The sequence below is a fragment of the Hippichthys cyanospilos genome, chromosome 1 (assembly GCF_059441005.1).
Source record: "Hippichthys cyanospilos isolate Australia breed blue-spotted pipefish chromosome 1, RoL_Hcya_1.0, whole genome shotgun sequence".
NCBI lineage: Eukaryota > Metazoa > Chordata > Actinopteri > Syngnathiformes > Syngnathidae > Hippichthys > Hippichthys cyanospilos.
Window position 1 is genome coordinate 21,692,251 of NC_142369.1, and position 13,910 is coordinate 21,706,160.

Below are 13,910 nucleotides of genomic sequence, written 5' to 3' on the forward strand. Positions count from 1 at the left end.
ATATAGAGGACGCCTGCTCTATATACACAAACGTCTTCTGGGGACTAAGATTGTGAAAGAATAGCCAATGAGCACGCATAAAACGTAGTGCCTTAAAGTTATGTACTAGACTACAAATCTCACATAAACATTGTAGGGATCACTTTTCTTTTATGGGTCAAGAGTGACGAAGCGTGTTGCTGCATCGCTACACTTAAGGAACAAAAAGGTTTGAGCACAGCTCTTAATGAATTTTCACTGCAGATCCATAAAAAAATACCAATAAATAATTATAGATTTTACACAATTTATTCTTAAACACACTTTGCACCTTCAAGTGATACTAACAGAATTTAGCAATTTTCAGCAAGTTAATTTTTGGAATATTTTGAATTTGGTAACTTTTTTTTCATGTACAATTATTACTAATAAAAATATGTTCCCTTTGCTGTTGGCTGAAAATGACATTGCATGTGCTCAAGGCGCAGGTAGCAACCAGTCACAGCTTAGCCTTCAAACCGCGTATGACCAAACCCAGTAAACAGATCAGTCGACAGCTAGTGGAAAATGTGTTTTTACAGGTGGTAATTGTACATGAAAAATAATGTATTCATTAATTAGGGACAAAATATAACTTACTGCTCAAAATTGTTAAATAGGTTTATTATAACACCGGCGTTCAAGATTAGCTCAGCATTTAATTGTGTCCAGTTTAGTATCCCTTTCAAAAAAATGCCACAGACATAGTTAGCTGTGCTATATTTTATTTGGAATTCATTTTAACAAAAATAATTGTTGAACAACTTCATGAGATAAATCAGATGTATTATTTCGTGTTCGTAATAAGTAATGTGTTAAAATTGAAATGAATGGTGTCCAGTGCTTTTGTCCATATCGTTTTTGTTTCTAGTTTTGTTTTTCCCCTCCTTCCAAAAAAAAAAAAGAAACGCTCCTTTTGTTACTCTTCCATAAATATGAGTGTTTCTTCTCCCTCCAGCGCTCAGGCTTTACAGACCATGTTCCAGCTGATGACTCCCAAGCAGATGTTTGAGCACTTCAGGGGCTACGAGGAGGTTTCCCACATCAACTGGAATGAGGAAAAGGCCGCGGCCATACTAGAGGCCTGGCAGAGGAGATATTCCGAGGTACGCAAGCGAGACAAGGCAATAGAAATCTTTTGTATATCCTCAACAATTATATTGTAAATCGTTAGCATGTTAACATGTGATCACGCTTGCAAAGAGCCCCTAATGGTTGCCTGGCTGCCTGATGATATCTGCTAGAGAGTAGTAGAAGGTAGAAAGTATAATTTAGTAGAAAACTGGACATGTCTGGAATACATTAGGAACAATCATTTTCCCAGATGCGGCCCATTGGTGGCTCGCGTGTGACATCATCTTGCCCCCCCACCCCACACCAAACCCCTGTTTGACACACAGTGACCTCGGTGTGTGCACACCATTCATCTTGGGGGCCCCGGGATGCCGCCACAGAAAAAGATCGTTTGTTCAATGGCTTTATGTGTGTATGTGTATATGATATGATATGATATGATATACTGTGTATGTGTGTGTGTGTGTGTGTGTATATATATATATATATATATATATATATATATATATATATATATATATATATATATATATATATATATATATATAAATGGTTGTAATACAAGCTCATGCTGTGTTGCGTGCGCGTTCAAATGTGCGCCATTGGGCGTGCCTGTGAAATTAGCGCACGTGGGTGCAAGTGTGTGTGTGTGCGTGCGTGCATGTGAGAGAATGTGTGTCAGCCAGCCGTGCTCCCCGCTGAGCACTAACTGCAGGTCAATGTTGAAGACATCTGTCTGCACACAGATAGGAAGACGAGGAGAAGGTAGATCATGGTTCTGTCTTACAAAAACAAGTTCTATAATGAATACACACAGCCCTGATTACCTCCCCCAAGGAGTTTAGGTTTTCTGTTATGTGAGTCTTTCTCTGATTTGCTTGTTTTTGTGAGCAACTTTCTGTCTGGATTTTTTCGACACACCTCAATTAGTGGCCTGTGGAGTTTATTTACGTAACTGTAGAAAGTACCAGGCTTCATTTGACGTAAGGCGTCTATTTGATAGGAGCCCCATTTTGTAAGATACAATTGGAATGGAATGTGTTCATCAGCAGTCTTTATTTGCTTAAATAATAAGAGAAAACTAATTGTTCAAGAGTAGCATGGTGGGACACACATTTTCACCATTTTCATCCCACGTATTAAAAACATGCACACTAGGTTAACGAAGACTCAAATTTTAGAATCTTCAATAAACCTAAGGCTAATTTTGAGTTTTTTCCTGTGTCAGTTGCAATGTATTGTATAGCCAGCGTGTTTTCTTTGTTGGCGAGTAAACCACTAATTCCTGATTTTCATTTCATTGATGTTGTTTTCTTTCATTTTATTTCAGGCTGTGTTGCAGAGCGTGGCAGCCAATTCATCCCAAAAGGTCTTGTCTTTCACCACCACCACCCTGGAAGACATTCTCAAGTCCTTCTCCGACATAAGCGTCATCCGCGTGGCCAGCGGCTACTTGCTTATGGTAGAGGCTACACCATTCGCTCATATCCTAACAAGAGTATTGTATTCCCTCATGTGTCATCTTCATCATCTGTCCCCAGCTGGCCTACGCGTGTCTGACAATGCTGCGGTGGGACTGTGCCAAATCTCAGGGGGCCGTTGGGCTGGCGGGCGTGCTGCTTGTGACATTGTCAGTGGCGGCGGGCCTCGGCCTCTGCTCGCTACTGGGCATCACCTTCAATGCTGCCACCACACAGGTAACGCGACCCCTGTGGATCAAGTGTGCAAATTATTATGCTCATTTTATCTTTAAAAGTGAGGGCCAGTCATTTAAGAGCTGAAAGAAAATATTAAAATATGCCGTAGTAGTTAATATGTGGTTCATTCAAACATAAAAAAATATATATTTTTATAATTAATGATTTTAAACATTTTAATAACCCAGTGTTTTAATATGCAAATAAAGTGTTTTACTCTTAAATGTTGTTTCATTATTTACAAAAATCGAATGATAAATAATGAAATAATTGAGAAGAAACATTATTATTAACCAATTTCAGTGAGAATGTGCTATATTAATTCAACTAATATTGAAAGTGTAACTTGTCAGTGGACCAGATGAAAATCAAAGTCCACTCCTGCAATTGATAGACCAGGTATTGCATAGCTAATAACAACCGAAAAGGACTATTTTTTCTCATAAATAGTTTTTGCGGTGCAGGTGCTACCATTTCTGGCTCTGGGCGTTGGCGTGGATGACGTCTTCCTCCTCGCTCATGCCTTCAGTGAAACGGGACAGAACAAGAGGATTCCATTTGAGGTGAGTTGAAAATAACTGACTTTTTCACTCTTGTTCAATCTAAATAGTTTGCGCTGCCTGTTAAAATCGAAAACAAGAATCGTATACATGGCATTCTCCCCATTACAGAATATCAAAACCATTAAGGTTGTTGAGGATGTTCTGCTCTGTAAATAACTGTCAGGATAGTTTTTCTCTGTATGAAAGTGCACACAATATTAACATTTTCCCATTTTGCTGGGTTCTGTGTAAAGGGCAAAGATGAAGAAGTGACATCAAGAAGTGATCTTCTGTTAGAACCCTGAGTCATCATTTTTATGGCTTTTCTAGCCCCATTAGACAAATGAATTAGTGGTAGTATCAGAAGCAATGTCAAAGGGAACACTTAATGAACTCTTCTTTTTTTGAGTCAAAGTGATAAAGTAACAAGCCATAAGCTGTGTTTTCCACTACTTGGCTTTATTAGCCTATCTTGTTGCAATCCTTTTGACATTAGCTTAACTTTAGAAGAGTCAATTATTTTCACCACATACGCATTTTGTTGATTTGTACTTGAGCTTTTCACCCACTCTTTATGAAATAGCATTGCTCATTGGCCTCAAGTGTTGCTAGCGTGATTGCATTAGCGTGATAAACAAATTCATGCTAATTTAGCAAAACTATATTCACGTTTCACGAAAGCAAACTAGTGTATTATCAAGTTTACTGTTTGCATGGCAGTGGCAGCTGATTGACTTGTTTAACCTCGAGACATTTTCATGGATTCTACCACAAAGTGTGTGGACGCGTGTGTTTTTGTGAGATAATTTAATCTCCTGTGGAGGAAAACAGGCATGCATTTGCTTGTTATTGTTGTCTCCTGCTATCCCTCAACTTCCAGCCTCCTTTGAGGAGATGAAAACTAAACAGAGCTGAGCCTGATCTTGCCTGTCTTTCTCTCAGTCACACACACGCACGCACACATGCACAAACATGCCTGCATGCAGACACTCCCTGTGTGGTCCCGCAGGTCTTCAAAGATTCACACAGTTGCCGCCAAACCCTCCTTATGCTTATCTGTGTACATTTTAAGAGGGAGTAAAATAAGAGCAAAAATGTTCAAAGCTGCTTAGCAATCATCATTTTCACACATCCGCTTTGAGAGACAGCATCATGTTATGTTCGACCGTTCTTGTATAACCTAATAGCACTTGAGATGGCTGCAATCACTGTCAGTCAACATCAGTGCGATGATATTTCACCTCCGTCTCGAGTGTTTGCCCGTGGCAATAGTTGCATCAATAAGCCAAATATAACTGATGTCTTTGTCTCGTCTGGCTCAGGACCGCACTGGCGAGTGTCTGAAGCGGACTGGAGCGAGCGTGGCGCTCACTTCCATCAGCAATGTCACTGCCTTCTTCATGGCTGCCCTCATTCCCATCCCGGCGCTACGGGCATTCTCTTTACAGGTACGTATGTTTCTCATTTCTAAATATAACCCCCTCCTCCCAATATTAGGAATAAGCAGAATTACCTGTAGTTTGCTTCAAGCAATACCTTTTTACAATACCTTAACAATATCTTTTTTTGTAAAAGGAAAAAAAGTTGTAAAAGTTATCTTGAGAGGCAGCGCTTTTGGTAACATTAAGATGCAATATATCCAAAACATTGAGATCCGCGTTTTGTTTGACTTTTGAAGCGTATGCCATAACATTTTGGTTGGTTGTTACATTTTTGGATCATCTTTGGCGGTTTCTCTTCACTGTGTGTGTTTCAGAGCAAGTGTGTGCTTGTTCAGGGAAGCGTGTTTTTAAAGTTGAAATCAACCTTCCCACATGGTTGGTCTGGTATCTAGCCAGAATAGTGCATGAGGTCCATGTAACTGAATCTGTGTGCGTTCGTGTGTGCGTGTGTGTGTGTGTGTGTGTGTGTGTGTGTGTGTATTAAGATAGGGGTAGGCATCATCCAGGCATTTACTTCTCTTACATCTGTCACAAATTACAGAGTGGGACAAAACGGGTCATCTGTCACCTTGCTCTTATAATATAGGGATGAGATCAAATAAATAAATGTGATGTTATGCAAATTAATTAGTGCTAGAGGTTTACCAGAAATGTCTGATCTGATAATAATTTACAGGGTGTCTTCGTTTTCAATGTTCCAATCCTTTAGTGGAAACGTAACCTCTGTCGCTAACTTATACTAACGCAAAAGTAAAGCCATAATTTCAGTACATACTTTGGTTATGTGTTTAGCATATCCTTATGCTACTTTGCAAACTGTCATTTTGCGCACCATTTATAGCCTTGAAATGCCGTTGGAGCCGTAACAAACCGACAACCTCTCGTATATTTCTATTGATTTGCTGGTCCAAACACAAATTAACAGTTATGTTTTATATCACAAGTTGCTCATTGGTTTGTATCGTGGGACAGAAGCTTTGCAACACGAGTCAGGTTGCATCATAGTCATATCAAAGATCCGAAAGATCTTTGAAAAGGAACGTGGACCAGCCGCGTCCTTGGATTAAGAGCCCAGTATTGAGTCCAAATGACCAACCAATCATTTCCATGATTACCACCACCACTGATTAAACCTTGAGACTTTGTTGAACTTTGGAGGCGACAGCATCAATTTAAATATTAATAAGCTGATATGCGGCAGAAGGTTAATTTTCAGTTTGCCAACGGGGGGAATGTTTGCTCTCTTTTTAACCGCCAGAGGCAACAACCTCCAGAAAATCAAGGAATCCGGGTTAGGTAATGGTAAGAATGCAGTGGCTGTTGGTATTAATTTATTTGAAGTTAAAACAGATAGTATTGCAGTCTTTGTTCTTGTAGCATAGAAAATACTGATCTCTCTGTGGATTGCTTCTATAACGGAGGCCACATTTCACCAGAGTTGGTATTAGCATGTGAGGATGGATGGCTTTACAGCCACTCTGTCAAACATGATCTATTTACCCCGTGGCTCTGAGACCAACTGCTTCATTGTAAACTTACCAGCACATGCCTCTCCTAAATGCACATTGCATCCATTCTTATGTCCCGTACATTTCCTCTTGAGTGCTAATCCAGTGTTGCGGAGCGCATGCCTATGTCAGTGGAGCAACGGTCCTCAATTTTGGACACTTTTACAGCATAAACAAACTTTGGGTTACAGGCAATGATAATCATGAAACACACATGCTAACGTCATCTTACCCTGCTGTGTGGTGCCTAAGCTATGGCCCTTTCAGTAATATATTCCACAGGCGCTATTTTCATTTTCACATGAAATTACTGTGACCAACTTTCACATGCTGAGAAGTGTTTCTATTTTTCACCGTTCTGTGAAAAAAAGACCACCCCAAATTAATGACTTACTACTGGGAAATTGGTTAGGAGCATATGTGCACAGAATTATTGAGAATTTGAGGCACGTCCCCTCCAAAAAGTGTTTGCGTCACTGCTGTTCTTCTGGATGTCTGTACAGAATTATCCACAGATTCCCTCTAACTTCTAGAGGGGAAAAAGAGAGCCTCCCAATAGGGCTACTCCGTGTTCCGCACGTCCCAATATTTTTGCCCAGGGTATCTCTGTCAGCAAGAAGCACTTCCTGCTTGTTGTCTTCATTAGCTTCCCTCTCCATGTCACTAAAGGGCAGGGAATTGTGTTCAGATAACAGCGCAAAGACGCACAGAGGAACACACACGTTCATGTGTGGAAGACAGATGTGATGGTAAATCTTCTCACTCTGAGGTCAGTGAGCGGTCAACACAAGTGTGTGTGTATGCGTGTGCGTGCGTGTGTGTGTTTGGAGTCATCGGGGATCAGTCTGGACATTAGTGGGCCAATTGAGAATAAATTGTTTTTGCACGCTGTCTCTTGTTGTCTCACATTCGTCCTGATTGCATAGTGAGCTGAGGAATGAGGGGGAGGGGGCGGATGTTTGTGTGCGAGCGTGTGTCGAGAAGCAGTTTGCAGCGTTTCGCCAACCAACAAATAAGTGTGTGTACGCACATATTTTGGTGTGTAAGCGTTGTCTGCTCCTCGCCTCAGGCTTCATGATTCCTTGGGTGGTCTGACACACTCATGCACACACACACAGGACTGTGTGTGACTATTGGCATGTGTTTGTGTGTAAGAGGTTTGGCAGTCGCGCAAGTCCCAGATTACGCACCGGGCTGCGCCCCAACCAAATTCAACTCCTCCCCGTCATCATCATCATTATCCTCATGCACTCCGTACACCACCTTCACAAGCGCAACCACAGCACTGCACCTACTTGTATTACACGCATACTTCATACGATTCTGTGCATATTCAAGTGTTTCAGCCTTGAAAGGAGTGTTGAATGGTCATTTGTTCCCTGTGACACAGGCTTCTTGAGTCTTAAAATGCTGTACTGCATTTGTGCTATTTTGAATGAGTTATTTAATCTGTTCTACAGACTCTCTTCATGTGGGCAAACGTGGATTATTTCGTGTAATCATATTTTTAATAACATTTTATGATTGTAATATTAACAAATAATTTACCTGAATAAATTACTTCTTTGGGGGGGTGTTTTATTTTCGAGATTATTTGCAAAATTTGTAGTTGTAGTCAAAATAACATGAATTGATTATTGGTCTTATTGTGGTTGGAATTTATAGCTGTCATTTATAATCATTCTTTGTGATGTAATGCTTTGCCAACTGTTAATCATTGATCTAAAGAGGAAGGCATAGAAAAATACAATTGAAATATATTGATATCAGTATTTATTATAGTAGAGAGGGTGGCACAGTCGGCGAGTGATTAGTACGTCCGCCCCACAGTTCTGAGGTCCCCGGTTGGCTTGGCTGGTAACAAATTTAGGGGGTCCCCTGCCTACTGCCCAAAGACAGCTATGATAGGCACCAGCTAGACCTTGACCCTTGTGAGGACAAGCGGTTACGAAAATGGATGAGTGGACTATGGTAACTTGTATATACTGTGTTATTAAACGATTAAGAAGATTTGAAAACTAATACTAAGGATTAGTCATACGGCAAGATTAGAACGCCATAGGATTTCTCGTCCTTACGCAGCACAAGATCTATTTTCTTTGGGCTGTCCCCCCCCAGGAGAATGCGCTGCTTTATTAATGCTCTGCAATACAGTAAAACACACCACTAATCGTAGTTAGGCCAGCAAACATGTTATGCTTTTCTTTTGAAGTTCATCTCCGGGAGCGTGTCAAAAAAACGATAGATTTCTCTCTTTAGGTTCTACTGCACAAACTGTTTCTCCCAAAGTGAGTCTCGACTGCTGATTCTGAAATCGCATTGGTGCTAAAAAAGTGACATAATTACATTCACATTTTATTGTAAGGAGCCTGATGCCTGGGATAAATTTGCCACTAGCTAGCAGTCAGATTATTTTTCAAAGGCAGTTTAATGGGCGTAAATGACTGCTGACTTTGAGGTTGACAGGCTGACACAGTTGCCAGTCCTAATAATCACTTTAAAAAAAAAAAAATACAGGCTGACTCAAATGTGTCTTCATGTAGGTGAATGTTGAATTTCGCTCGTTTCCCGCAGGCTGCAGTGGTGGTGGTGTTTAACTTTGCCATGGTGCTGCTCATCTTCCCTGCTATCCTCAGTATGGACCTGTACCGACGAGAAGACAGACGCTTTGATATTTTCTGCTGCTTCTACAGGTATGAATTTACACACAAACATGATTCGGTCAGTGATCTGACAGAGAGTATGTCTGACACACACAGCCTTTTTATCCTAATGACTTCTCAAGTTGTCTGAATCTGTCTGATGTCACACTTTCTGTTTTGTTTGTCTACCTCGGCATGTTTGTTGTGAAAGCTTCGCCAGTCTTCTGCCAGTCTGGGCATGCTTTTTGGCACAGTACTCTCGTAGATGTGCACAGGACATACACACCAAGTTAAATTGTAGTTGGCTCGGCTGGTTTTCTGAAAAACACAGCGTGAGGTACACCTGCATGATCAAATGTGAGCTGTATCAAAGAGATAATAACACAGCGGAACACAAGACATCCTATGAGGTTGCTCCAATTTGTTTGTAATTTAAATCACTTCTTCCCATAAACAACACTTGAGATTGCTGTTAATGTTGTCATGTTGCCTCATTTACTTTTTCTGCCTGCAAAAGCTGGGGCTCAACCCTAATCCCCCATTCAGTGTAGGTGCCATTTATACTGCAGCATCAGAACAAAATGCCTGATTTTATAGACGATAACTATAATGTAAAGAGCCTCTTAGGGTCCCCCACCATGTGATAAATATGTGGGTCACTGTCATCTAATTTCACATCATTACCATTGATACTAACAACACATGGGAACATGGGCACTTTACAAGTTGTAGAAAAAGGGACTTGTCATACTATTTAGTTTAAAAATTGCTAGATATGCTCCCTACTTGATGCCCCAATTCCATGTCTGTGCACTTTACAACTAACAGCAACGTGCAAAAAAATAGAACATGCCCGTGTGTTCTAACACCTCTGTCTTTGCAGCCCATGTGCCAACCGTGTGATCCAGATGGAGCCTCAGGCGTACCTGGATGGATCAGACGGGAGCCGCTACAGCCCTCTGCCATCCTACCGCACGGCACTCCCCTCGTACCACACGCCGCCGCCCAGCTACAGCCCGCCGCCCTCCTACAGCAGCCACAGCTTTGCCCAGCAGACCCAGATCACCATGCAGTCCACCGTGCAGCTCCGGACCGAGTACGACCCCCGCACGCAAGCTTTCTACACCACGGCCGAGCCCCGGTCTCAGATCTCCGTGCAACCCATCAACCCGCCTCCCGGCCGGAACGCCGCTCGGAGCGACCATCGCAACAGTAACAATAACAACAGCGGGAGGCGGAGTCACCGGACAGCTCGATATCATCACTCTGAAGCTCCAGCTGCTGCTGCAGGCGCTGTCCCTCAGCCGGATTCTGCTTCAGGAAGCAGCCAGAGCCCGGAGAATAACAACTCCACACGGGATTTGCTCTCCCAGTTCGGGGAGGCCCCGCTTGGCGTGAGGTGCATGGAGCCTCCTTGCACGCGCTGGACGCTGGCTTCCTTCGCTGAGAAGCACTATGCTCCGTTTCTGTTACAGTCTACCACCAAGGTGAGCGGAGCAGAGTGGCTTCTGTGCGAGTGAGTGGGAGTTTGAGCTAGGAGCGTTAGTCACCAGAGCTCATGACAGAGCTGGAGGAAATCTGGAGTCATGTCCTATCTGAATCACACACAGTCTGACCTCAGTCTAGTGGGTGGCCGGCCCTCTCAAAACACTCGCACAACTCAAATCATCTGGTGGCCTGTACTTGACATCATTACAGAATCTTTTCTTTGTCTTTTCATCGTGCTGTCAAATATTTCTCCACTTGAGCAAATTATTTCATGCGCAATCCTCTCCTTGCTGCCAAACGGCTAAAAGGAATATTCCACTTTGTTCCATCTGCGCGCTTTGATCCACGATTATTAGCCAAATCTGGCAACACATGCTCAGATGATCAGAGGCTTTGTATACAAGATAATATAAACCCCTTTAGAAGGAGATGAAACCACAAGTGAATGTTGCTGAGGATGCAAGCGCTTTGCAAAAAAGGCGTTTTCCCACCAGATTCCTCTTTACTTCCTCAAAGTACAAAAAGGTGTTAAGATTTGATTAACTTTTGTTAGTTAGTGGGCATATCCATCCGTTTTACATCGCTCTCATTTGGGTTGCAGGTGAGCTGGAGAATATCCCACTTTATTTTGGATAAGCAAAGTGTGGTATACAGGTCGCCAGACATTTACAGGGCACGCATAGACAAGCAGACATTCTCACTCGCTTTTAAAAACCTTGCACAATTTACAGTCTACAATTACCCTACCATCACCATGCCTGCAAACCCCAAACAAGAAAAGTACGGGAAGCCCAAAGTCAAACTCAATGGCATTGGACGATGAGGCAGACATGCTAAGCACTAGAATTGCAGTAAGATAAAAGAAAGGTTTGTGCCTTTGTTGGTATTACACATAAATCGGGTCCATCTGCGAACGGGAAAGCTTGCTATCCATGAAGGGTTGGCAAGAGAGAGAGACACAATTAGGTTTTTGTCAGCTTTGGTCTAGGTCTGTGCTCCACTGAATATCAAATGATTTGGGGGGCTTTCGAAAAGCACGTAACTGTCATTATATCATCCACCAATATAGTGGTTGAAATTGAGAAAACAGCTATGATACATTATTGTCTCAATACAATCTACGATTTCGATAAACACTCAACCATGTCTAATAAGACCAAGCCTGAAATGATCTGGGCGTTGCGGTTCCTCTGTCCTTCTTGCAGCTGGTGGTGATCGTGCTCTTTCTCTGCTTGCTGGGGGTCAGCCTCTACGGCACCACCCAGGTGCGCGATGGCCTGGAGCTGACTGACATCGTGCCGCGGGAGACCAGCGAGTATGACTTCATCGGCGCCCAGTTCAAGTTCTTCTCCTTCTACAACATGTATGTGGTGACGCAACGGGCCGACTACGCTCACAAACAGCCTCTGCTGCACCAGCTGCACCACACGTTCCACACCGTCCGCTACGTGCTGAAGGAGGACAATGGGCAGCTGCCCCCCATGTGGCTTCACTACTTCAGGGACTGGCTGCAAGGTAATGTTGTTGTTATATGAAATGAGATCGGAACAATAAGAGTTCAATCACAGTCACACCAGATTTTAAGTAATTAACCAAACATTAATTGTTTGAACCATAATGGGAAGTTGATGTTCACAAATACAACAAGCCAGTCTAAAGTTTGTCTATGATAAGTGTCGCTTCTTAACCACAACAAAACTGCTGTAAGCTACTGGAAGACCAACAGATGACTCAAACCTTGACCACAAATAGGAATGTGTATCACGTAGGTCTATTATTGCTTCGTCGTCACTTAACACCCCCACAAGTAAGGTTAATTTGCGGCCATTTATTGTGCAAGTCACAGTTAACGCTCCGTCTCACTGAGCTGAGGTCTAGTGAGGTTTACTCTGGCAATATGTTGTCTCGTGACATTGTTTGCGACAGCCTAATAAAAGCAATCACGTTAAGATGCATATAACAGGGACATGCACTCGCTGACTATGGCAAGTAGACATCCTACGTATATAGTGTGTGCGAGCGTGTGTGTGTGTGTAAACCACACAGAGAGAGCTTGTGTGTGTGATATTGCTGTGTGCAATAGTGGGACAAATTGGAGCCAGACAGGCCCGAGGAACGAGACCCAAAACAACATCTCCCGCAGTCGGCCCTCAGTGTGAGTGTCGGGAGAGTGCGGCGCAGGCACATATGGATGAAGAGAAGGGGACACATGTTCTTCATATTTCCCCCTAATGGTCTCTATGAATAAAAAAACATAACATTTCCAGCTTTTTCCAAGGTGGTTCAGGGCCAGTTATCATATTAAATCAGCCAATCTTGTTAGTCAAGGGTTACAGTTTGAGTTGCTGGTGTTGAGTTGTGCATGTGTGCGTGTGTGCGTGTGTGATCGCACAGGTCTGCAGCAGGCGTTCGACAAGGACTGGGAGGCCGGCCGCATCACTCTGAACAGCTACAAAAACGGCTCTGACGACGGCGTTTTGGCCTACAAGCTTCTGGTGCAAACGGGACGCAGAGACAAGCCCATCAACTTCAACCTGGTAAGCGTCAGCTGTCATATGAGATGCATCTGCCTGTGGAGCAGCCATTTGATTGGGCCAAGAGGAACGACGCCCAACTTGCAAACTCGTCCCCCCTTTCCCCTCTCCTTGTCTGTCTTTCCTCATCCTCTCGCGCTATGTGATGACTTTACCGAGCTGAGGAATTTAAAGCTCTCGCCGGGATCCTCGGCCCGCCTTCTGAAAAACCTATTAACTCTTGCCGTGCGTTAGCCTGTGATGGATGAATGCGTGTTAGAGGTTCTGACAGTGGGATGTCTCCCTGTAGCATGTAGCCGGTCACCTTAACTTTTTTTCTGAGATTCCAGTGCCCCGTCACAGGGGCCAGATCTAACAGAAGCAAATACGCTAATGTGTATTTTCCAGTTCGAAGTTGCAAACTGCCTCTTTTAAAAGGAACATGTTATAGAAAAGCCTTGTATGCAATTGACGTGCCTGCAATTGAGAAATTAAGCAACCAGGTAAATATCCTTCACTGTTTGGTGAAATTTCATTTCAAAGTGAGCACCACCATGTGTTGGCCAAATGTATATACCGTAATAACCGTATCACCAGCATCATTCACACTTCACTTAATCAGCTAGCTAGGGTGATGATTCAGTGCTACTTTTAAATTCCAGCCAGTCTAATACTGTCTGAAATGCTATCATGCGGAGAAATTATGATGCAGAACACTTGCACCCTCGATGGGTGTCACCCACCTGCTCTTATTGTCAAAGCCAAAAGATGAGCAAAGCTGCACTCACATGAGTCAGATTGACAACACCTTGTTTGTTCCTGAAAAGCATGCGGTATCTTCTTGATACTCAAGCTCAATAGCAGCCATTCTAGGCGCAACGCAGCAACATCATTGGGGATAACATCTGAGATGCTGCTGAGTTAATACCTCCACTCAAATAAGCTTCTATACAAGGCAGAACTAGAGAGGAAACGACACCAGCTAA

General features: G+C 42.9%; 1 protein-coding gene across 2 annotated transcripts in view; it reads left to right on the forward strand.

The window, feature by feature from the left end:
- The window catches only part of ptch1 (patched 1), a 56,847-nt gene that overhangs the window by 23,168 nt on the left and 19,769 nt on the right, over positions 1 to 13,910 (forward strand). For both annotated transcript variants that reach the window (XR_015866310.1, XM_088420724.1), the window contains exons 8-16: positions 977 to 1,124; positions 2,423 to 2,554; positions 2,634 to 2,789; positions 3,254 to 3,352; positions 4,654 to 4,779; positions 8,856 to 8,974; positions 9,807 to 10,410; positions 11,617 to 11,926; positions 12,806 to 12,948. Coding sequence is in view for 1 of the 2 variants with exons in the window: in XM_088420724.1 (XP_088276850.1) it covers positions 977 to 1,124; positions 2,423 to 2,554; positions 2,634 to 2,789; positions 3,254 to 3,352; positions 4,654 to 4,779; positions 8,856 to 8,974; positions 9,807 to 10,410; positions 11,617 to 11,926; positions 12,806 to 12,948 (1,837 nt within the window). In the remaining variant the exon portion in view is untranslated. The remainder of the gene's footprint in view (positions 1 to 976; positions 1,125 to 2,422; positions 2,555 to 2,633; positions 2,790 to 3,253; positions 3,353 to 4,653; positions 4,780 to 8,855; positions 8,975 to 9,806; positions 10,411 to 11,616; positions 11,927 to 12,805; positions 12,949 to 13,910) is intronic.